We start from the raw sequence: 25,642 nt of genomic DNA on the forward strand, positions 1-25,642 counted from the left end.
AACCATGAACAAAGTTATAGATCCTAACAGGTTGAATGAAAGGGAAATGTACTGTAGGCATGGGGACAGAGTGAAAGTGGCATTAAATGGCCAAGTCCAGGGATCAACAGAGGCTTCTTTGTCAGGAACCCGGAGTGCATGAAGCAGATGAATGTCTATAAAGGGAAGCTGGAATTAAAGTATCAAAGGCTTGAAATGACTTTGCAGTTCTTTTAGAGGCAATAGGGAGTCATGGAAGTTTCTTGAACAAGAGAATGTCATCGTTATATCTAATTTGGGGGAGCAATGTGGAGGACAGATCAGAGGGGGAATGGTAGCAGGGGGAACAATCAAGAGACCTCCAGGTTTGCCAGGGTATAGAGAAATGTAAGTAGACACAGAGAAGGGAATAAGCATTAAGTGTCTGGAAGGATGGTAATTATCTCTACAGAGAATTTTGGAGGAGGGGGAAGTCTTATGCCAATAGATTCAGGGCTGGGAGGAAGGGGAAGATAATGAATTCTATTTTGGATATATTGAACTTGAGATCATAGGATCTTAGATCTATGGCTAGACGGGACCTTAAAGGCCACAGATTCCAATCCCTTCATTTTATATATCAGGGAAACAAGGCTCCAGTTCAGTGATTTGTCCACTAGTGTCTGTGCTCAGATTTGAACTTAGATCTTCCTTGCTTGAAAGTCCACTTGACTGCAGTACTTGCTTGTGCAGGTAAAGTCCAGCAGGCAGTTGGTGATGTCAGACTGGAGCTTAGGAGACTTGGGCTATATATATAGATTTAGCAATTATCTCCCTAGAAATGGTAACTGAGCCTGATGAGAGCCTTAAGAGAGAAAGTTTATGACAAGAAGAAGGTCCAAGACAGAGCCTTAGATGGGGATTGGGGGAGCCACACACCATTGGAGGGTGGGAGATGGATGATGATTCTGAGAAGGAATCTAGGAAGGAGATGATCAGATAGGAGGAGAACCAGGAGAGAGGAGTGCCATGGGATCCAAGGGGAGAAAGCATCCCGGAGGAGCTGAGGTTCAAATGTGAAGAAAAGTCTAGAAGGAAGAGATGGCAGACAGCTTTGAAAAGAGAAGCTTCAGCCAAGGGGTAGAGCTTTAAACCAAATTGGAAGGGGTTGAGAAGTGGATGGCATGGGAGAATGTGTAGGAGTAGATATTTTTTCTGGGAATTTGACTGTAAAAGGGAGGAGAATACAGGCTGATAGCTTAAGGGGATGGAAGGATCAAGTGGTAGGTTTTGGTTTTTGTTGTCGTTGTTAAAGGATGTGGGAGACCTGGTTCCTTCTAACTCTAAAAGGCTAAGATCTTGGAACTCAAGGCCTTATGTTTTACATCAAGTGCCTCTTTGTAGCTTTGTTCATGCTGCAAAACTGCAATGTCCTTAAAGGAAGGTGCTTTATCTCCATAATAATGTCCAGCTCACATTTCTAGAATCCTTTAGGGTTTATAAATGATTTACTTATAACAATCCTGTAAGGTAGGGTAGCTCAAATAATATTATTATCTCCATTTTACAAATGGAGAAACCAAAGCCCAGGGAGGATAAAGAGACATTTTATTATACAGCTAATAAATATTATATATTTATAAATATTATATATTTATTAGCTGTATAATATATATTATATATAGCTGTATAATGAATATAAAGAGACATTTATTATACAGCTAATAAATATTAGCTTCAGTTTTACACTCAATAATAATCATAATCATAATCATAATCATTAGCATTTATATACTGTGTGCCTGGCACTTTATAAATGTTATCACATTTGATTTTTACAACCACTCTGGGAAGCAGGTTATATTGTCACTGTCCCTATTTTATAGATGAGGAAACAGAGACAAATAGTATAGGAGAAAAGACAATATAAAGATAACTACAGAATTATGTGAAGTAGAGGATGAAAGAAGGTAGGCATTAGAGACAGATAGGTGGCACAGAAGCTAGAGTGCCAAGCCTGAGTCAGGAAGACCTGAGTTTGAATCCAGCCTCAGACACTTAATAGCTATGGGACCCTGGACAAGTCACTTAATCCTGTTTGCCTCAGTTTCCTAATCTGTAAAATGAACTGAAGAAGGAAATGGCAAACCACTCCAGTATCCTTGCCAAAAAAACAACCCCAAATGGGGTCATTGTAACGATTAAAAATGATAAAGGCTGAAGTTATGAGGGAAATTAATAGTTTAATTAAAGCCATGTTAATAAAATAATTTGGACGACCGCACCTGACTACTTTTAAAAATGCTGCCCATCCGTATCTCCACCCATCTTCCTTAGACTCGCACCAGAGAGAGGGTCTCTCAAGCCCGACCTCTGAATTTAAGTTGAGCTCAATGTTGGTTCCCATTGTCTGACGTAATTACGTCAGAAACCAGAAACCCATTGGATCACGGGAAATGTAGTCTCAAAGTTCCCCACATGTCCACAGGAAGTTTGTAAGATATTTTTAAATGGCACCTCCCTGAATTCCAAACAACACATCATGAATAATTGGGCACAACTGAAAAACAACAAAGACTTGCTCAAGGTCACATAGATAGTGTCTAAGGTTAGATTTGAACTCCTAACTCCATGTTCTAACTACTGCATCACCTAGCTGTCACTAGTGACCACACCTTTTTTCATTTTCTACTTTAATATAGAACTCTGTAGTATTTATGTAGTGCCCTTCCTCCTATACATGTAAAGTATCTTAAAAAAAACAAAACCCAAAACCCCTTACCTTCCATCTTAAAATCAATACTATGGATTGGCTCCAAGGCAGAAGAATGGTAAGGGCTAGGCAATGGGGGTTAAATGACTTGCCCAGGGTCACACAGCTAGGAAATGTCTGAGGTCAGAGTCAAACCCAGGACCTCCCATCTACAGTCCTGACTCTTATTTTACTGAGCTACCCAGCTGCCCCCACCCATAAATATCTTAGGAGCATGAACTATTTCTTACATATTCCTATATCCTTTTTTTTTTCCCTTTAATACTTTTACCTTCCATCTTAGAATCAATACTGTGTTTTGGTTCTAAGACAGAAGAGCTAAGGGCTTAGGCCAGTGATGCTGAACCTATGGCACATATGCCAAAAAGGGCATGCAGAGCCCTGTCTTAGGCATGCTTGTAATCGCCCACCAGAGTTTGTTACTAGAAAGCCAGAGGGACTCAGGGCAGAGCTGCTTCCTTCTTGCTCTCCATGTACCTGAGGATATTCCTCACATGACCTGCTCCTCTTCCCAGCAGCCAATGGGACCACTTCCTCCCTCCTCTGTCTGGGGTTAGAAGGGGCTGGAGGGGTGGGGCATGGCACTCCGTCTAGGGAGTGGGGTGGAGGCAGGGCCCAGCACTCCATCTCTAAAAGGTTAGCTATCAAAGGGCTAGGCATTGGGGGTTAAGTGACTTGCCCAAGGTCACCCAGCTAGGACGTATCTAAAGTCAAATTTGAACCTGTCTCTAGGCCTGGCTCTCAATCCACTGAGCCACCCTGCTGTCCTCCATATCCTCTTTAGAGCAAAATGAAGGGCCTTGTCCATAGAATGGGTTCAGTGCTTGCCTTTTTTTTTTTTTTTTTTTTTTTTTTTTAAATCAAAAAGATATTCTCTCCTGTGGATGAAATACTGCCTTTTAGCGAATTCTCCCAGAGACCCTGCAGAAGTGATTTGGATACTTTAATTTTCCACAAAGTTTTTCAGAGTTTCCTTTTTGTTATCCAGCCCCTGACATCTCTCTCCTTGCCCTGCGATAACAGAGCGAGGGAGGATGGCCACGGAGATCACTACCCCCGGCGCCCAGAGAACCATCGGCCATGAGGAGTACAGTCTGTATAGCAGCATGAGCGAGGACGAGCTTATCCAAATGGCCATCGAGCAGAGCCTGACTGACAGCTCCTCTGGGCAGCCATCTGCCCCCGGCTGTCAGAAACCGCGGACAGCGGGGAGGGAAACAGCTGCGGCCAGCCACGCCAACAGGCCACCGGCCCATTTCTACCCGTGGACCAGGTGAGTGGGGGGAGAGGGCCGGGGCGGGAAGGGGGGCTCGGGAGGACTTGGAAGGGCGGATGGTGCCACCTCAGAGCCGGGCCTCTCCAGCCAAGGCCCCGGCCAAGCCAGGGCAGGCAATGCGAGGGAGTGGAAACCCCGCTGGAGCTGGCCTGGAGGAGTCCCGGACTGCTTCAGTCGGGCTCCGGCAGGGACGAGGGGCGCGTCCGTGACCGAATTTCGCTCCGGTGCGTGGCTGACGTAACTTTTCAGCCACAGTTTTCCTCATCTCTACTATGGGAACACGACTGCCATTCTGTGCCCTGCAGGGGATTATGGGAAAGGTGACCGTAGAGGGGTGGAGAAGCCGGAGTTACTGTCTCCCGGGAATTCTCCGTTTTCTCTATAAAAGATAGCGGTGGGCGGGAGGAGCCGGGCGGGCGAGCCGAAATGCTGGCTTCTCCAAGAAAGAGTTGTTTTTTGTTTTCAGAACGCTTGACTTTAGAGGGGAGAGACTGATGGGGGCGATGGGCAGGGGCAGCCCGAGTCAGAAGGCGGCTCTCACTCACCTTTCGGTAGTCCTTTAGCGGGACGGGTTTCTCTCGTGATAATCCTTCTGTGACTTTATAAACCTCCTTTTCCATTTAAATTCAATGTACCAAACACGGATTAAATTCCTACCCGGTGTCAGGCACCATGGCAGGCCTCGGGAAACCCAAACCAAATCAAAGACTTTTCTGATGTCAAGCGGTAGCCGGTCCACACAGTTTTAGTCCTGGGTTCAAGCTCTACTTCTAGAATACATTAGTCCGAGTAAGTCTTTTACTTTTTCAGTGACCCAAATAACTCTCTGAGACTATAGAACAGAAGGAAATGGTTTCTTTACCTTGTGTGTGTGTGTGTGTGTGTGTGTGTGTGTGTGCACAATAGAACACAAACATCCACACAGAAACACACAAGGCAGAGCTACACACGTATGCACACAAAACCACACACAAACACACACATGCACTTGTAAATCAACACACATATATTTGCATAGACACACACACATTTATATATAAACTCTCATATATGTACATGTGTTTATATGCATAAACATAAAACACACTACACACATGCATGTATGTATACACCTACACAAGACACCCACAAAACACATGTGTGCACACAGTCACACATGCAAATTAACACACGCATGCACACACGTATGTATTTGCACATATACAATATATGCCCACAACCACACATGGATACACTCACATGCCCACAAATCACACAGATATACACATACACAAATGTGTACACACATGCATACATTTAAATGAACACACATCCTTGCATTTGCATATACACATATATTCCCATGAAACATAATATATACATATATACACATATATGTATACACAAAGATATAAACACATGCATTAACATGTGTATACACATACATATACACATTTGCATATACGAAATATATACACCTACATATAAATTCTCACCGTATATGCACATGTGTATACATACATGTATACATACACACATACCCACATACACACAGCACTTAGCATGGGGCCTGGCACAGAGCAGGCATTTAAAATTAAAACCTTGGGGGCAGCTGGGTAGCTCAGTGAATTGAGAACCAGGCCTAGAGACAGGAGGTCCTAGGTTCAAACCCGGCCTCAGACACTTCCCAGATGTGTGACCCTGGGGAAGTCACTTGACCCTCATTGCCCACCCTTACCAATCTTCTACCTAGGAGCATACCTACCTAGGACACAGAAGTTAAGGGTTAAAAAAAAAAAATCAAAACCTTATTGAATTAAATGGGACGAAACATCGTTGTGGAAGAGTGGCTGCTAGGAGTCAGCGGAGGCCGTTTCAGGCTGAGTCTTCCTGAAACTGAAGACATTTTTCATCTCCACCATTTATTCGGTGTGTGATGCTGCTGCGTTCTTATACAGGATTTCCCCCAAGTTTTAGTGCATGGTTAAGCTTTCACAGCATTAAAAGAAGCCCCTTTCTCTGTAATAATATCTAACCCACACCTTTTTTCACTTTAATAGCTTAAAAATACACTAAAACTTTTGGGACATGCTGTCTATGTGCCATTTATGTCTGTCTGTATGTGTGTATTTTATGTTCATGCTCTATTATATATAAAGACTATATGTTATATATGTAAGCATATAATAGAGTATGTATATATAGTATAATTATATACAATATTATTGATATATTAACATATACGATATATAGTAGTAGTATATAATTATATATAGTCTTTATATATAGTCTAATGTATATATGTGTGTATAGAAGATATATGAACTATATTTGTATTTAAATACATATAATCACAAACATAAATGTATGCATGTGATTATTATACATACATACACACATACATACATACATCATTAGACCTTTCATTTCATTGGCATAGGGAACTCTCAGCAAAATTTTTTTCTACCAATAAAGATTGGTACTTTCTCTCAAACATGGGTTTTGGGGAAAAAACCCTTACTCTCAGTCTTAGGATTAGTACTAAGTATTGGTTCCAAGGCAGAAGAGCAGTAAGGGCTGGGCAATGAAGGTTAAGTGACTTGCCTAGGGTCACACAGCTAGGAAGTGTTTGAGGTCAGATTTGAACTCAGGTCCTCCCAACTCCAAGGCTGGCCCTCTATCCGCTGAGCCATCTACCTGCCTCACCTGAATAATATTTTTAAATGACTGAAGGAAATGCTCAATTTCACTTAGAGCAGGAATTCTTAATCTGGGATTCACAAATAAATTTCAGGAGGACTCATGAAGATGAATGGGAACAATTCCATCCTTATTTTCATTATCCTATGGTTTCCTTTTTTATCTGATTTGTTTTATTTCATGCTTTTAAAAACATTCTATTGAGAGACAGTCCATGGATTTCATCAGACCACCAAAGGGGTCACATGACACTAAAAAGGTTAAAAAAATTCCCTGTGTTAGAGGTTGATGTAAATAATAATGTAATTTTTCCCTCTTCAACTCCATGGACCTCCTGAAATCCCTCCTCACACCCCTTGGGGTCTAAGGTAAGGAAGCTCTGAAATTTGAGCTCAACTCGTTCATTTAATAGAGGAGGAAATGGAGGTTCAGAGGAAGGAGGTAATTTGTCCAAAGTCAGCCAAGTAATAAGTGGTAGAGTCAGGATTCACACCCAGGTTCTCTGATATAGCTTTTATGATTTCTTTCCTTGTCCTGCCCCTCTAGGTGGGGCAGCTAGATGGCACAGTAGGTAGAGTGCTAGGCTTGGAGTCAAGGAAGATATGATTTCAAATCTAGCCTCAGACACTTATTAGGAATGTAATCCTGAGTAAATCACTTGATTTCTGCCTGCCTCAGTTTCCTCAACTGCAAACTGGGAAAAAGAATAGCATCTGCCTCCCAGGATTGTTTTGGGCATCAAATGAGATAATATCAGTAAAGCACTTTACATGGTGCTTGGCACAGAGTAGGTAACTCTAGGGTCAAAGCAATGTGTAACTCAGAGTATTAAACCAGACTGGAACTCTTCTTTTATGGCTAAATTTAGGTTTAGGGATTCTATTTGTTGTTGTTGTTGTTACTCCCCTGATAGACTTTCTGAAATCCTATCAAAAATAAAAACAGAATAAGACGTTAACATAAACATGTTAGTTTTCTTAAAATCTGAATATTCTATGGATTGGCCTAAATAAAAGCCCTTGTTTCTCACTGCCCACCTAGGGATGGATGGGGAAGCCTTGCAGTTCTTTTCCATACCCTTTCCCTGTTATAGTCTTCTTTTTATATGTCAGATCATACATCTTTCCCTAATCGCAGAAAACAGAGAACCTTGTGGGTAAGCTACATGGTGTAGTAGAAACAATACTCAAATGATCCATGAGTTATGAATTTGAGTGTGCTCTCCAAAAATGAAGACCACAGTTCATCCATGTTTCTATCCATCCCCTGAAACTCTTGCTCACATCCTCCAATGAGTTTGCCATAGTGTCCACTCATAGTGTCCTAGGGACTTTTTCTGATTTTCTGCTAGTATTACAAAGACAATTTAATAGAACACTCAGGCTATTCCTGATAATACCTGCTATGCCTCACTCTTGCCACATTACTGTCCCATAACATTTTTTGATCATAAATTTCTCTGATGGAATCCTTAACACTTGTTCTTCCACAAAGTTCCTTCCTTATTATTTGTTGCAGCCCAATTCACCCATCATTTGTCACTCCATTGCCCTCTTTGTGGTACTCACTTTAATTCCTTGGTCACAATAGTATATGAGTCAAGACTATGGGTGTTCAAAACAGTTTATAAATATGATCTCATTTGATCCTCAAGACAATCTACGAGGTAATTGTGACAGGAATTATTACCCCTATTTTACAGACAAGAAAACTGAGGTTCAAGGAAGTTAAATAACTTGCTCATGATCATACAAATATAAAATCTTAGCAGTAGGACTTAAACCCAACTCATCCTAATTCCAAGATCATCTCTCTAACATGGTGTCTCTCTAGAGCAGTTAGTCTGAGATCCAGGAGAGCTGGAAGACTTGGGTTAGTATCACAGGACATGGGAAGGAGTTAGGCTAGACAATTTTATAGGTTCCTTCTATCTCAAACATTCTATAGATAAACAACATATTTAAGAAATGTCATTGTCTTCCAACTGCCTTCCATGTCATCCAAGGTGGCATCCATCATTTCCCAGATTATGAATATAACACAGTCCAGAGAGGGAACATAGCACAGTGGACAGAGACTAGGTTTAAGTACTACTTTCAATACATAATGGTTGTGTGACTGAGCAAGGGCAGCTCTCTAAGACAAAGGTACCCACTAGTATTGTTAGGAGTTTCCTCAATGGACAGTTCTCTATACCAATCCAATTTCTATCCTTACATATTCTCCCTCTGTCTCCCTCTCTCTCTGTTTCTGCCTCTCTGTCTCTCTTTTTTCTTTCTCCTCCCCTCTTCTCCCTCTCTCCCCCCTTCTATCCTTTCCTTGTTGTTCTCCCTTTCCCTTTCCTTCCTCTCCCTTTCCCTCCTCCTTGTCTTTTTTCCTCTCTCCTCCTCCTTCCCTTTCCCTCTTCTTTGTCTTTCTCTTGTATGTATGTTCTGAGCTAGGCAGTAAAATAAATGAAATAATACAAAGCATGATAAATTTTATCAAAACACTGAACATTAGAAAGCCTGAATTTCTTCCACTAAATTTTTTTCATTTCAGGTTATAGATTTATACTAGCACAGGATTCCAGTTGGAGATGTTCCAGCACAGTGGAAAGAATATCACTTCTGAACCTAAGTTCAAATCCTGCCTCTGATATTATATGTGTTGCCTTGGGTGATTTATACATACTTCTCTGGGCCTTAATTTCCCCTGGCAGAACGAGGAGGTTGGACCAGATGGTCTCTGAGGTCATCCCTTCCAGCTCTACCTCTGTGATCTCTGACATTTTCCCAGCGATTTAAGGGCTTAATCTGCCTTGCCAACAATTTTTCTGAGGGATAGTTGTCCATTCCTTCTATGTTGGGAAACACTACCCCAACTTGAGAATGTCCTCATTGGGCCGGCCCTAACAGGCTACAAAGTAATTTGGTGATAAGGAGTGGTGGGAATGCGGGTGTACACTTTGTAATATAGTTTCAAGGACGTCCCTCTCCCACTCCCATGCAAATGGCATCCCTGTACCCAGATGATGTAACTGTCATCTTGGCAAAGTTCCTGAGTAGCTTATTTAGTCAGTTCTCCAATATCTGTGATCGGAAACAGAAGAAGAGGCCCCACCATGCGCTCAGGGACTGAATAAATCCTTGTGCTCTTTAAACTTTTGCTAATTTAGGCTGTAGGTATGCTTTAACAGTATTCAAAAGCATAGTTATTAACATTAGGATGACCCACAGATTATACCCACCTTCCTATATGTGAGAGGAGAAACTGGGTCTTATGAACTTAAACTCAGAATCATGGGAGGTTAAAGGGGGAAAGATCTAGGAAGACTCCTGATGTGGCCCCTTCTTGTCTCTATAATAGTCTCAACATACGGTCACCCATTTGTCAAGTGTCCCTGAAAGGTTTCAATGATGGAGAGCTTATTATAGATGAAAGATGGCGGTGCCATGGTATATGGTGCTCTAGTATGGGAGCATGGAAGGCATGAGCCTAGTTATTCCCTCAGATCCTTATTAGAGTGTGGCACTTTCCTCATCTGTGAAATAGGGATGATAGATAATGGCCTCCACCTCACAAGGATATGGCAAAGATCAGATAATCTATTTAAAGCATTTTGCAAATTTTAAAGTACTATATACCTGCTTATTATTGTTGTTAGTCCATTTCATTTGTGAATCATTTTAATTGTGAGAACATTTTTCTTTCCATTGAACTGAAATCCACCTCTTTATACCTTCCATTGATTGGCCCTAGTTCTGCCTATTGAGGCCAGGCAGAATAAAGCTAATACTGTTTACACATGAGTCAAGCAAGATAAGTTTTGTATACATGACTTGCCTTTCATTTGAAAACAGTGATTACATTCCTCCCAAGTCTCTTTTCCAGGCTAAACTAAATTCTTCAATCACTTCTCAATGTATAGTATCTTGTACATAGTAAAAAATATTTGCTGATTTGAAATTGTGTAGGTGGAAATTTGATGCACCTGAGCTGCATTACTCTGCATCCTTTTGAGTTGCGTCCTCACCTGGTGTCCTTGCGTTTGGGAAATAAATTTGCTGGAGACCCCGCCCTTGGGTTTCAGCCAAATTTATCTCTCAAATGTAAGGACATAAAGTGAGCACATAAAACTTAAAAGGATGCAGCTCAATGCAGCTCAGGTGCATCGAATTTCCACCTACACAAAATAAAGGTTCAAATCCACAAATGGTCATTGCCATTTTTGTGGCTCCCACTTAGGAGAAGAAAATTTAATTTCCTTTTATTTTTTTCCCCCAATCTTTACTTTTTGTCTTAGAATTGATACTAAGTATTGGTTCCAGGGCAGAAAAGAAGTAAGGGCTAGATCATTAGGGTTAAAAGACTTACCAAGGGTCACACAGCTAGGAAGTGTCTGAGGTCAAATTTAAACCCAGGACTTCCCATCTCTAGGTCTGGCTCTCTATCCACTGAGCCACCTAGCTGACCTTCATCTATATCTTTCTTAAAATGAGATGCTCACAATTGAATATAGTATTCAAAGGCAAAATATAGACTTAGGGACTCACACTTCTGGAAGCTAAGATGGCGGAGTGAAGATTCAGGTTTGAGTCATAACTTGGCAACTTACTGGCTATATAATCATAGGTAAATCACTTTCCCTTTCTTGGACTCTGTTTCCTCATCCGAAAAATGAAGGAATTAGGTTAGGCAATCTTATATTTCTCTTCCAGCTTAAGTACTCTGTAGATAAATAACATTTAAATATTGCCTACAAAAACTAGAGAGATGGTGTGGCATGGTGGATAGAGGACTCTATGGGCCTTGATTTCCTAATCTATGGAAAGTAGAGACTGGACTAGATAGCCTCTAAATTGCCTTCTAGGTCTAATTCTGAGACTCTGATCCATAAGTTCATTTCTGGCCTTAGGAAGGACATACAGATAGACTCTAGTTCTCATAATCTTGAAAACAACTATATTTCGTCTTTGATTAGGAACCACCTACGAATCCTATCATGTCAGAGCTAGAAGGAAACTGAGCTTTGGAGAAAGTGACTTTCTAATTCAATACCTTTGCTGGGGACAATAATCCAAGTCCTCATTGTGCTATTTCCCATTTCATCTACATTTTTTATACTCCCAAGAGTTCTTTGATTTTTCTCTTGCCTAATTTTATTCCCTATTCTGCATTATCTGGGCACCTGGGGGAAAACCTAAATAACTTTTCTCTTCCTTGAGCTTCATGAACTGTGTGCTTCTGGGAGGAGTTGATGACAACAAAATAACCACTTTGTTTCTCTGTGAAGTCTCCAGTTTTTTCATTTAAGGCAACAAGTCAGATAACAAATCTCCCAAAGTGTAAGTGGGCTCCTTAGGCCATGTGCTAATATTTAATGCAAGGGTGACATGGATATGGTGAAAGGAAGAACACATTAGAAGCAAAAACAGCCAGTTTTTGAAAATACCGTTAAGAAATTTGATGTTTCTGTGGATGGAGAACTGGTTCTGGAGTTAGGAAAACCCAAGTTCAAATGTGACCTCAGACACTTACTACCTATATGATTCTGGGCAAGTCACTTAACTCTGTTCTCCTCAGTTTCCTCATCTGTAAAATGAGCTGGAGAAGGAAATGTTCTGTGTGAAAGAAAGAATCCTGAAGTCTAATTCCAAATCTCAGATCTTCCCATGAACTAGGGGCTCTTCTCGGGGGGAGGGGGGGGCATGAATTTGTTGTGATTGTTGTGTTGTTTTTAAATATATTTTGACAAGTGCATTTTTATAGAATCTGTTTCCTTTTATTTTATGCATTGAAAAACATCATTCTGATATATTAATTCTGGACTTCACCAGACCGCCAGAGGATTCCATCATCTGTAAAATGAGTGGGTTAGACTAGAGGGTTATAGTAATTTTGACTGATATCTGTGACTCCTTATCACATCTTCCACAATGACTGGTCCAAACCTTCTCTTTCCTCTTCAAGCCCCCTATATGAACCCCTCCCACCACCCTCTCAGTAAGGGTTCTCACTTCATAGTTTAATGAGAAAAATCTAAGTAACAGTAATTAACATTTATATAATTCTTCACAATTATTATCTCATTTGATCATCATAGCAACCCTGGTAATATTATCCCCATTTTACAGAAGAAGAAACGGAAGCAAATAGTAGTTAAGTGACTTGCCCATCCTACCACTAAGCCTAGCTGCTTGGAAAATGTCCCAGATTTCAGCTAGGATGGGATATGGAGAATGGTACTTTTGTTCCTGAACTATTTTAACATGATTTTAATTGGGTGAAAGTCATTTTATAATTTCTTCTGCTTTCACATCCATCCCCATTTAAAGGAAGGTTGCAAGTGATTGAAGCAGATAGATGAGGTAGGGGAATTTAGATGAAAAAAAATTTTTTTTAATTTTATTTCTGATCTCAAGTTATAATTCAGGCCTGATCCTCCAACATTGTCCTCAGCTGCTCTCTTATCAACAATGCAAGTTGACAGCTTTAAAAAAATGAAACTGATTATTAGTATGACCTTGGACAAGTCAAGGGTCTGGGTCTCAGTTTCTTCAGTTATAAAGTAAATGGTTTGGACTAGTGTTCTAGAGCTAGTCATTTCTCTTTCTATTTTACATACCTCCTCCCTGACAATAATTTCCTTCTCTTTAGACCAGACATGTTGTCTACAAGGCCAAGGCCACCACATGCAGCCCACAACACTCTAGAGCTGGGCCAGAATGACTTTAAAATGAAATTGGGAAATATTCAACAAAATAAGTCAAATAATTAGAAATTAAATAATTAAATTATGTTATTAAATTAAAATAACTTGATAATAAAGTTATTAAAATAATGGAATAAGAAATTATATAAGAATTAAATTATTCTATTAAATTATAAAAAATAAGAATACAGTAAAACATAGATAAAGTGAATACGTTTTTTAAGTTAATATATGCCCACAAGGATCCTAATGTAAGGTTCTGTAGCTCCTCTTTCTATTTGAGTTTGACCCCTCCCCCATCTAGACTCTTGTATAATAGGTGATGGTTATTTTTAACTATTGAATGCACTTATTCTGTATTATAATCATTTATGCTTGTGGCCTATCTTACACCCCAAAATACTATTGGAATTTATAGAGACTGTTATGGTTTGCAAAATGCTGAAGATAATTTGTCTCGTTTTACCCTTACAACACCCCTGTGAGGTGGCCGCTATTATCATCCCCATTTTACAGATGAGGATCTGTGGGAAAAGCTCAGGACAACACGGCTTCAAAGCATGGACCACGAGAACAGGGTTTTAAACTCTCTTTGGCCCCAGAACCCTACATAGTGCTTAATAGAAACTTATTGAATGGAACTCAGTTGCCAAGGAGCAGAGGAGAAAGGGGACATGGTTTGAGGACTCAGCATTCCTGGAGGAGGCATTTCTCAGCTTAGAAGGGACCTGGCCCCGCAGGCACCATAAGGCTGGGACAATTTCATGACCTCAGCTTGCAGCTAACCACTCTAACCACTTTTTCAATCTTCCTTGGAGGTGGAGAATATCATGTCACTTCATATCTTCCTTCTGTGTGGTTAGGGGTTTTTTTTTTTTAAAGGGGGGTGTGTGAACCTCATTGTTGTCTTATATGGTCATTCAAATCCCTTGATGCTTCCTCAGAAGGCCAAAAATAATCCAGTGCTGAGAGCAGCTGAGTCCAGCCCAGAGCAAGCTGTGGCCATCTGCTTTCATTCAAAGCCCCAGTGCCCAGCGTCACTCTCTCTCTCTCTCTCTCTCTCTCTCTCTCTCTCTCTCTCTCTCTCCCCCTTTCTCCCCCCTCCTTCCTTTTTTCCTCTCTCTCTTTCCCCCTTCCTGCTTCCAACAATCTCTGGATATGACCCGTTTCTCTTACTCTGAGTATTTTTCCTTGTTTCATTCATGCCATCACCCTTCCAGGTCTGCAGCTCCTTCGGGGACCCAGCCTTCGCCTTCCAATGTGGGCTTATTTCAAGGGGTCAGGCAAAGATACAACGGCAGCCTGTTCAAGACCCCCCAGCCTGTGTAAGTGATTCCCTGTATCCCCTTGTCCCAGGCTCCCAGTCACCTTGTTGTCTGTTCCAACTAACCCAGTGTGGCATTTGTGGCATAGAGGGTGGGTAGGGGTTATAACCAGGGAAGTGAAGAAGGCATCTTGGCAGGAATCCCTGCCTCCTCTCACCTCTCCTTCCTCCCTCTTCCTTGTGGTCCTTTAAACACATAGAGTCATTTCAAGGGGTGGACCTAGACCAGAGGCTCTACTCTCTCCTGAGTCCTTGGGGCAAACAGGTCCTAGCTCATGCTTGTCTGCTAATTCACTTGTCAGGACTCTTAATTGAATCAGTCTCATGCTATTTTTAACTCTGGATGTATTAAGATGCTCCTCATATCCAGGGGAACAAATGATAAGTTACGGGCTTGAAGAGACAGAGACAGAAACACACAGAAAGATACAGTGAGAGGAAGAGATGAAAGAGAAACAGAGAAAGAGAGAGAATAGAGATTGAGGCGTACGGACAGAAGAAGGCAATGCTAGAATCAAGAAAGCATTATTTAATGCCATTGTGTCTGGCTATTGCTATTGAGCAGAAATACCTTTTTTCTTTTCCTACCAAATTAGATTAATCTTTGATATTTCAAAATTTTACTCTTTCCTTTTTGAAAGGAGTAGGATTTTTATGCCTGCAGTGGATCGATAGCCAATGCAAACTCCTTTGGATAAAAAAGATAAAAGGAGCTACTGACTTGGTGAACAGGTCCACTGGATTCCCAAATCCCCACGCAATTATAGTTCTTAAATCCTGGGCACTACACCAGTCTAGAACAAGACCAAAAGCCACTTGGCAATATAATTAGATGGCTCTGTGATCTCATTGGATTGGGAACTTCTTCCATAACCATCAGCCATCCATGCCTTCCCATCCTGAATGGGTCATATTCATAGTATTTTCCCCTGTGAATTGGAAAGTCATGAGATCATAGGCTTAGAGTTGGAAAGGAATCTTAGAGACCATCCAACCCAATCTCCTCATTTTACAAATGAGGAATGGAATGCCCAAGGTTTAAGGGACTTGCACAGTGCATAGAATGCTGGTCCTGGAGTCAGTAAGACATCTTACCAGTGTTCAAATTTGGCCTCAGACACTTATCAGCTGTGTGACTCTGGACAGGTCACTTTACCCTCAGTTTCCTCATCTGTCAAATGAGCTGGAGGAGGAAATGGCAAACCACTCCACCATCTTCCAGGAAAACCCCTAATGGGGTCACAGAGTTGGACATGACTGAAAAACACCTGAACAACACCACAAAGTCCAACCTTCTCATTTTATAAATGAAGAAATGAAATACAGAGAGGTTAAGGGACTTACTCTAAGTCACAAAGGTATCAGAGGCAGGATTCAAACCTAGGTCCTTTGATTCCAAATTAAGCACTCATTCTACTGTATCATAGAGGATCCATTCAGTTCATAGCAAGCCTTCTTTTGGTGCTTTTAATATCTCTGGAGGACATCACTGCAGCACTGGGTCAGCCCGTCTGTTGTCTCTTATGTCTCATTTCTAATCATCCTTGTCCTCAGGGACATCTTTTATATCAGCCTTCTCTGGTAACATGCTATGTAGCCTTTTGGCAATTTATTGTAATTTTGATCCTTCTGAAATTGTGATGGTCCTTGAGTTGTAACCATTTGGTATTAATTAGCAACTATAGGTATTATAGAGATGGGCTGCAGGAATTAGTACTTCCAAAAAATTGATCATGAAACATCCTAGATAATAAATTTGTATAGAAGGATTCTAAGAATCAAAAAGTTTTGCTCCTCTGTGATTTTTAAAAACAATTTTCTTCTAGTCATTCATCTCTCTTATTGTGCAGAAACTTTGGAGGTCAGGTCAGCTGATAGGATTCTTAGTAGTTCCTTCATATCTTTTCTGGTTAGCCCATGCAAATGTACTTTGGAGAAATGAATCCATCTGGTACAAAAGAAAAGCTCTGAAGTGGAAATCGAGAGACTAGGTTCTTGTCTCTGTTCTGTCAGTAACTAACTCACCTTGTGACCTTAGGAAGTCACTTCCTCTCTCTCTAAACCTCAATTTCCTTTGTAAAATAAGTAGGTTGGCGATCTTTGACATTTTGTGTTCTAAAGTCTGACTCGTTTTGTTTTTAAGGCCCCTTTCAATTCTAGTGTAATCTGGTTCAATGATTTTAAGAGCCTTCCAAGTTTTGAGAATCTTTCCCTTTTGTTTTAAGGTCTCTTTCCATCTCAGATATTCTGTATATTAGGGAGCAGCTAGGTGGCACAGCAGGTAGAGTATTGGATCAAGAGTCAGGAAGACATCTTTCTGACTTCAAATCTGGACTCAAACACTTCCTATCTGTGTGAATCTGAGCAAGTCACTTAACCCTTTTAGCCTCAGTTTCTCATCTGTAAAATAAGGTGGAGAAAGAAATGGCAAACCACTCTAATATCTTTGCTAAGAAAACCCAAAATGAGGTCATGAAGAGTTGGACGTGACTGAACAATGAAATTCTCTATTCTGAGGTCCCTTTTAGATCAATTATCTTCCAATATGTGGTTCTAAAGTAACTTTCAGGTCCAGTATTCCAGGTATTGCTCTCATGTTCTGAAGGATATTCTTGCTCTCATGTTCTTTGTTCCACAATGTAATTCCTCTTCCTCTTCTAAAATGTTCTATCATTTCATGAAACAAAGCAAAATTGAGGTTAAGAGGGTGAGGATAGGAGATAGGAGAATGGATGAAATTTATTGTGTCACCTTTCCTTTTCCTTGTCAATAATCTCTTAAGGATAGTATTGGGATGGAGGAGTATCCATTCTATCTTTCCCAGCAACCCTTAAAATGAGGCAGTAGGACCAAAGATACTTCTTGCTCCAGGAAAGATAGCAAAATGCCAAATGAACGACTACTTTCTGTTCAGATTAGCAACTACTCCAAAATACCAGCACTTGATTAACCAAAACAGACCTGGATGGTTTCACAAAGGACCATTCTGGTGAAATAAAACCTTTAAAATATGTCCCATTTTACAAAGAGAGAAATAATAATAACTAGCATTTATCTAGTGATATAAAGTTTGTAAAGTGTTTTCTTTATATTATTTCATTTGATTCCCATGACGGTCCTGTATTATAGAGACAATTGTTATTCCTATTTTACAGATGAGGAAACTGACGCTGAGGAGAGCTTAAGTAACTTGCCTAGAGTCACCTAGCAAGCAAGTATGTGAGGCAGAATTTGAACTCTGGTCTTCTTGACTCAAAGGCCAGTGCTCTAATAAGCAAATGCAGATAGTTTTGCCAGAGTTAGTGACAGATTCCTGATGAGAATGGAGAGTTCTCAGGCCTTGCTTCATTCAAAACAACAGCTTCCTCTGCTCTCATCCTTTCTGGTTTTTATTCTCAAGGAAGAGGGGAGAATGGGGAAGATCAGGAGGGGCCATGTAAACGGGATACCCTGGGGAAAGAGGTTTCTTTTCCTTTTGACTTGAGCTGGGAGTGTGTGAGAAAGGCCTGTTTCTTAACATAGAATTTCTGCTTTCTACCCAGCTGGAGTTCAGCTGCACACTCAGCAAGGTTAACCAAAAGGAAGGAGTGTGAGGGGAAGAGAGGAGACGGGAAATGTTCGTTGTGGTTTTAGTCCTTCTGAACTTGAGAAATATTCTGATGAAGGGTCCTGGTGCAGGTGGAGGGAGTTGTTTCTAATTTGCTTGCCACGGTTTCCCCTGGCCTCATCTACATTTAATTTTATATGCATCTTATATGTATGCAAAATTATTAATACGAGCCAAAGAAGACTGAAATGGGAGGAAGTACCCAGGTGGGTTTATGGGCACAAGTCTGAGAACTCTTCGTTTTGATCCTGGCCCTACTATTGACTCTGGCCTCATTGTGGCTTTTTTTTTTTTTGGCCTCTATAAAAAGAGGACCTTAATGTAGATGCATTTATTAATTAATTTGCTCATTCATTACTAAGTACCAACTATGTGCAATTGCTAGACATTGTGATCTGGTGAAGGAATACTGGATTTGGAATTAGAAGAATTCAGTTAAGGTCTCGGCTCTACCACTTGCTTGGGTGTGACTTTGGCCAAGTCAATGAACCTCTCTCAATGTGAGATTCCTTATCTATAAAACGAGGGAACTGGACTAACTGACCTCTAAGGTTCTTTTTATTTCTGACTGTGTGTATGAGAGACACTGGGGAAATAATGCAGCGGTGTCAGAGTCATTCTCCATTTGTTCTTCTCTTTTTCCTTCATAAGTACCCCAGCTGCCAAGTCTTGTCTATTCTACTTCGATAACATTTCTCTTATCTGTTCCTGCCATTCACTCACATGGTCTTCATCCTGTTACAGGCTCTCATTATTTCTTGCTTGGTTTATTGCCTCTTAATTGTTTTTTCTGCCTCCAGCCTTTCTTCTATCCAATCCATAAAATTGACATTCCCAAAACACATGCCACAATCATGCTCAAGAAACGTCAGTAGTTCCCTATTATTTCCAAGATAAAACAGCAATACCTCTGTTTGGCTATTTTGTTCACGGTCAGGCTCCATCTAGGCTCATCTTTAATACTAAACTCCTTGAAGTCAGGGACCATTTTTTTTCCCCTCTGTTTCCCCAGTGCTCAGTATATAGTGTTGTTGTTGTTCAGTCATTTCAGTTATGTCTGACACTTTATAACCCCATTTGGGGTTTTCTTGGCAAATATTCTAGAGTGATTTGCCATTTTCTTCTCCAGCTCATTTTACAGATAAGGAAACTGAGGCAAACAGGACAAAGCGACTTGCCCATGGTCACATAGCTAATAAATGTCTGAGTTCAAATTTAAACTTAGACCATCCTGATTGGCACTCTATCCATTGTGCCACCTAACTGCCATGACACATAGTAGACCCTCAATAAATGTTTGATGAATTTTATCATTTGATATGATCCATGACCTAATGGAGATCACAATCTAGTAAGAACATAAGGCATAAACACAGATAACTAACATCGCTGGAGAAGATACTCTGGGGTTCATTCCAAAGATGATGAACATTTTGCAAATCACTAGCAATTTTGTATAGTTAAGAGAACAATTCCCTGGGACTCAGAAGAACCAAGGTCCATTTCTTTCCCTGTTATTAAGTAACTAGAAGCTCTAATCTTGACCCCTCTATTAACTAGCTGGATGAGGTTTGGCAAATGAACCTCAGCATCTTCATCAATAATATAGTAGGATTAGACTATTAGACTTAAAGAGGAAGCAAGAATTGGGTATATCTTTGGTTGCTTAGTCATGTCCAACTCTTCATGACCCCATGGACCACAGCACATCAGCTCTTTTATCTTCCACTATCTCCTTAAATATGCCCAAGCTCAGGATTGTAGCTTCCATGGTCCACCATCCATCTCATCCTCTGCTGTCCCCTTTTCCTTTTGCCTTCAGTCTTTCCCAACCTCGAATCTTCCATGAGTCCTGTCTTCTCATTATGTGACCAACATATTTCAACTTTAGCTTCAGTATTTGACTTTTCCAGGGAATAGTCTGAATTAATCTCTTTAAGTACAGACTGATTTGATCTCCTTGCTGTCCAAGGGAGACTCTCAGAAGTCTTCTCTAGCACCACAATCATCATTTCTGCGGTGCTCAGCTTCCTTTATAGTCTACCTCACATAGCTATACATTGCTACTGGAGAAACCATTCTTTCTTACAAAGAGCTTACCCATAGGGAATAATAGGTGGCTCAGTGGATTAAGAGCCAGGTCTTAAGATGGAGGTCCCAGTTCAAATCTGCCCTCAGATACTTCCTAACTGTGTGACTCTGGGCAAGTCACTTAACCCTCTTTGCCTAGCCCTTACCACCCTTCTACCTTAGAACCAATATACAATATTGATAATAAGATAGAAAGTAAGGGTTTAAAAAAATCCTAGTGCTGCCTCTTTGTTAATTAGGATAATTTTTTTTGAGGATATGTAGCTTGTTCTTAGATAGTTGTTTGCATGTTGTCTTCCATTGGACTGGAAGCTCCTTGAGAATGGAACTGGTTTTTGCCTTTCTATGTATTCCCCACACAGCGTCTGGAACATAATAGAGTCTTAATAAATGCTCATTTGCTAACTGACTATTGAGGAGAGTCAATGTTAACTAGCTCTCCTTATTTTTAAAGAGTCATCGATCCTGTGGTGAAGGCCATCAAGGATGGTGATGAGAATGCCTTAACTTCCATGATCCAGTCAGGCAAAAACCTCTCTGAGCCTAACAAGGATGGATGGCTCCCTCTGCATGAAGCTGCTTATTATGGCCAGTTAGGTTGTCTGAAAATATTGCAGAAAGGTGAGTTGAAAAAAATGGTAAGTCCACAGAAATAAAAATGTGGGAAGATGACAGAAAATAGAAGAAGAAAAAAGAAAAGTTAAAATACTCAAAGACACATGTAAAAAGCTGTCTCCTTATTTAATAATCCTACTATGCTTATATATGTATATATAAAGACATTTGATGTACAGCAAATGGAAATGAACATTTATTAATTACCTTCTCACTACACATATGCACATGTATGTATTTGTATGTGTATATATGTATGTTCAGATACATATATACTCATATATTTATTTAGATGTTATATATTTTATTTATATATTTGCTTACATATAAAATATATACATTTATAATAAAATACATGTCATATATAAAATATATAAAATACATATATGGAATTCCCATGTGAGGGAACTCACCCTGCCAATGTAGGCTGGCATTTCCTCTGCAATTTATAGTCTTCAAGGGAAGGTTCTTCACTTTTCTAGGGGGTCATAGACCTCTTTGACTGTTTAGAGATCCCTTCTCAGAATGTTTTTTAAAGTAATTAAACCAAATACAGTACTTGTAATCCTGGTCACTAGGGAAGCTGAGGCTGGTAGATCTTTTGAGCTTGAGCATTCTGAGTGCAGTGAATTTTGCCAATAAGATGTCAGAACTAAGCTCATCATTCATCCAATGAGCCTGGGGAGGGTGAGAATACCAGATTGCCTAAGGAGAGCAAACTGACCCAGGCAGGAAATAGAGCAGGTCAAAGGTCCCATGTCAATCAGTAGAGGCATTGGCTGGCAACTAGTTCTTGTGCTTCCAATCTGAAAGAAATAGGGAGGCCTGGTATGTTAAAAAAAATGAAATTATCATTATTTTAAAAAACTCTTACCTTCCATCTTAGAATCAATACTGGGTATTGGTTCCAAGGCAGAAGAGCAGTAAGGGCTAGGCAGTGGGGGTTAAATGACTTGCCCAGAGTCACACAGCTGGGAAGTATCTGAGGTTATATTTGAACCCAGGACCTCCTATGTCTAGCCTTGGCTCTCAATCCACTGAGCCACCTAGCTGTCCCCTTAAATTATTTTTTAATTGAAGGAAATGCTCAATTTTGGTTAGAGGTTAATGAAAACAAGTTGTAAATTTTTTTCCTCATCCAACTTTACCAACTTCCTCTAGGGCCCATCTTAAAGAACTGTCTAGATTAGTGATTCCCAAAGTGGACACCACCGGCCCCCTGGTGGGTGCTGCAGCGATCCAGGGGAGTGGTGATGGCCACAGGTGCATTTATCTTTCCTATTAATTGCTATTAAAATTTTAAAAAAAGTTAATTTCCAGGGGACTAAGTAATATTTTTTCTGGAAAGGGGGTAGTAGGCCAAAAAAGTTTGGGAACCACAGGCTAGATCACTGATAGAATAAGTGACTTGCCCTTGATAGTCAGAGGACTTAAACATAAATCTTTCTGACTTCGAGAGGTCTCCCTAACTGTTACACCATGCCTTGTTTTAGGAAGGAAGGAAGCAAGCAAGCAAGCACTTTTTAAGCACCTATAGTGTGCTAGGTGCTTTATTATTATTATTATTATTATCATCATCATCATCATCTATTCTTGAAACTACCCTGGGAAGTAGGTGCTATTTTTATCCCCATTTTACAGTTGAGGAAACTGAGATAGTACAGGTTAAGTAACTTGCCCAGGATCACACAGTCAATAAATATTTGAGGCTGAGTTTGAACTCAGTTCTTCTCGATTCCAGGCCTAGGGCTTTATCCATTTCTCGACTTCGATGTGAGTTATTATAATGAAATATCCAAGCTTCGATTTTTCTCATTTGTCAAGTTCAGGTGAATGGCTTTACCTTCCCATGAGGTCTAGTACAAGACCACATTATACTATCAACATAAAAAGGGAGATAATAGACAAATAGTCTTATGTTATACATATTATTATTGTATTTTTATTATACATAATAATTGATTAACACTGGTTATTACTATACAATATGTATTATTATACATAATTATATTATTATATATAATAATTGATTAACATTGGACATGACTATACAATATGTATTATTATTAGATATAATTATATTACTATATTATACATAATAATTGATTAATATTGGTTCATTTCATGCTGTTTCCTAAATGTTCTTTCCTCAAACTCCACACCCTTCATTGGTAATTAGGATGGGCTGATTTCCAAACGTTCGTTTTGGGGCGCCCCAAAATTCTCCATGTTTTTTGACTAACTTACAAGGGCACTAAGAATTTTGGGGCGCTGTCTCTAGGCATGTGTAAGGGTGAGTTCATTGATAATGATCTTTCCAACGATCTCCTCTGTAGCCTACCCTGCCGTTATCGATCAACGCACCCTTCAGGAAGAGACAGCCCTTTACCTAGCCACCTGTAGGGGCAACTTAGATTGCTTACTCACGCTCTTACAATGTGGGGCCGAACCGGATATTTCTAACAAGTCTCGAGAGACTCCACTCTATAAAGGTGAGTACTTAAAGCACTAGAAAGCAAAGAAAATGTTGTTGCAACACATACCGCAGAAATCCATTTTCCAAATAGGCTTTGCTCCCTTCGAACCTCTCCCCGCCAAGAATAAGGCTGCCATTGCTTACAGACACCCTGAAACTCTTTAGGTACAATTCACTTCTCCATAGAGGGATTTGGGAATCCCTTCTGCAACATCTCCCCCAAGTGGTCATCCAGACTTTGCAGCTACCCTTCCAAGGACAGGCAGCTCACTCTCTCACAAAACACTGCAGCTCTAGGTAGGATTGGACTCTTCTTCTTTGGAACCATCATTTGAGCCAGATTTTTGCATCCTAGGAATTTTCTCCCCATTGGTTCTTCTGCTGCCCTCTGATGCCATACTGAGCAAATAAAATCCCTTTCTTGTTGATTTTGGTCCTGTTGATAGCTACCATGTTATCCTAAGTTTTCAGGTTAAAATGTCCAATGGCTAAATTAGAGTTGGAGTTAGGAAGGCTTGAGTTCAAATTTAGCCTTAAATACTTTCTACTTTTTAAGCCATATGATCCATGGTAAGTTATTTAATCCTGGTAAGTTATGTTAATAACTTAAATAACCTGGTTAAATAACTTGGTTAAGTTATTTAATCATGGTAAGTTATTTAATCTTTCTTGGGCTCAGCCTTCTCATCTGTAAAACTGGGTTGATTCTAACATCTAACACAACTTTGTTGTGAGAAATAAATGAAATGGCAGCCAAAAGGCTTGATAAACCTTAAAGTATTCTGGAAATCACCATCCTTTTGAGACTTTTACGCATCCTGGTCATGCTCTTCTGGACTTGTTACGGCCTGACGATGTTCATACTAACTAGAAATGAACACAATCTTCCAGATGTGCCTTATTCTATACACTACACATCTGTTCATGCAGGTTAAAATCACTTCACTTTTTTGGCTTCAAAATCATATGTTTTACTTATTGACTTTTCGGAGTTCAGCCAGTTGTCCCTGATCCTAACATTGGATTTTTGGAGCACAAGTACAGGTTGTTAATTTTAACCTTATTGAATTTCATTTTATTAATCCCAGCCATTTTGAGATCCTATAAAGGCATTTTGAGATCCTAATTTAATATTGTATTTTGAAGCTGTTTTATTTAAGAATATCATTAATAATGTTGACATTATTAATAATAATCTCAAAATATCATTGATATTAACACTGGTTAATATTAAGAATGATTCTTAAAATAATTGCAATGAATAATATTAATGATAATAGCCAATCATGTTGATATTAATTGCTAATTAATATCTATATTAGTATACATAATCATATAATGTTAGATGCTATTATTTTCTCTTTTTTAATCCTTACCTTCTGTCTTAGCATTGATATTAAGTATTAGCTCCAAGACAAAAGAGCACTAAGGGCTAGGCAATTAGGGTTAAGTGACTTGCCCAGGGTCACACAGCTAGGACACATCAGAAGTCAGATTTGAACCTGGGTCTTTCTGACTCTAGACCTGATGCTCTATCCACACAGCTGCACCTGATGCTATTATTTTTCAAGCTTTGGGCTTATGTCTTTTATACAAGTCATTGATATAAATGTTGACTAGAATAAGGCTATGGATGGATTCCTTCAACATTCCACTAAAGAACTTCCTTCAGGTTGAAATGATCAGTGACTTGATGCACCTACCTATGAATCCAACCCACATCTCTTCTCCTTATTCACAAGTATACTAACTAATATTTTGGTCACAATCTGCCAAGCACCTTAAAGAAATTAAGGTATGCTGTCATATGGCATGTCTCTGGTTCATTTGCTAGTTTCTGCATTCATTTCTTCATACATCCATTCATTCACAGAACTTTCATTAAGTGGCTGCATCCTGTTTGAGGTACTCAGGAAGCTTCAAAGAAAATAAGATCTGCCTTTAAGGAATTTGCTACCTAAAAAGGGTGATAAAATAGGGAAAGAAGTAAACATGACAGAAGCAATATAATGTAGTGTAAAGGATGCTGCAGTTGGGATCAGGAAGACTTGAGTTCAAATCTTATCTCACTAGCCATGAGATCCTGAGAAAATTACTTGATTTTTTGGAATTAGCTGCTGATTTTTTAAAGTAAGGAGGCTGAGGCAGG

The 25,642-nt window shown here is 39.8% G+C and overlaps 1 protein-coding gene across 1 annotated transcript in view; it reads left to right on the forward strand.

The window, feature by feature from the left end:
* ASB2 (ankyrin repeat and SOCS box containing 2) overlaps nt 1–25,642 on the forward strand; it is a 79,969-nt gene that overhangs the window by 27,190 nt on the left and 27,137 nt on the right. The window contains exons 2-5 of the mRNA XM_044662134.1: nt 3,720–4,004; nt 14,601–14,705; nt 20,857–21,023; nt 23,354–23,509. Coding sequence (XP_044518069.1) covers nt 3,766–4,004; nt 14,601–14,705; nt 20,857–21,023; nt 23,354–23,509 — 667 coding nt within the window. The 5' untranslated portion in view covers nt 3,720–3,765. The remainder of the gene's footprint in view (nt 1–3,719; nt 4,005–14,600; nt 14,706–20,856; nt 21,024–23,353; nt 23,510–25,642) is intronic.

This window comes from Gracilinanus agilis, chromosome 2, assembly GCF_016433145.1.
Source record: "Gracilinanus agilis isolate LMUSP501 chromosome 2, AgileGrace, whole genome shotgun sequence".
NCBI classification, from domain to species: domain Eukaryota; kingdom Metazoa; phylum Chordata; class Mammalia; order Didelphimorphia; family Didelphidae; genus Gracilinanus; species Gracilinanus agilis.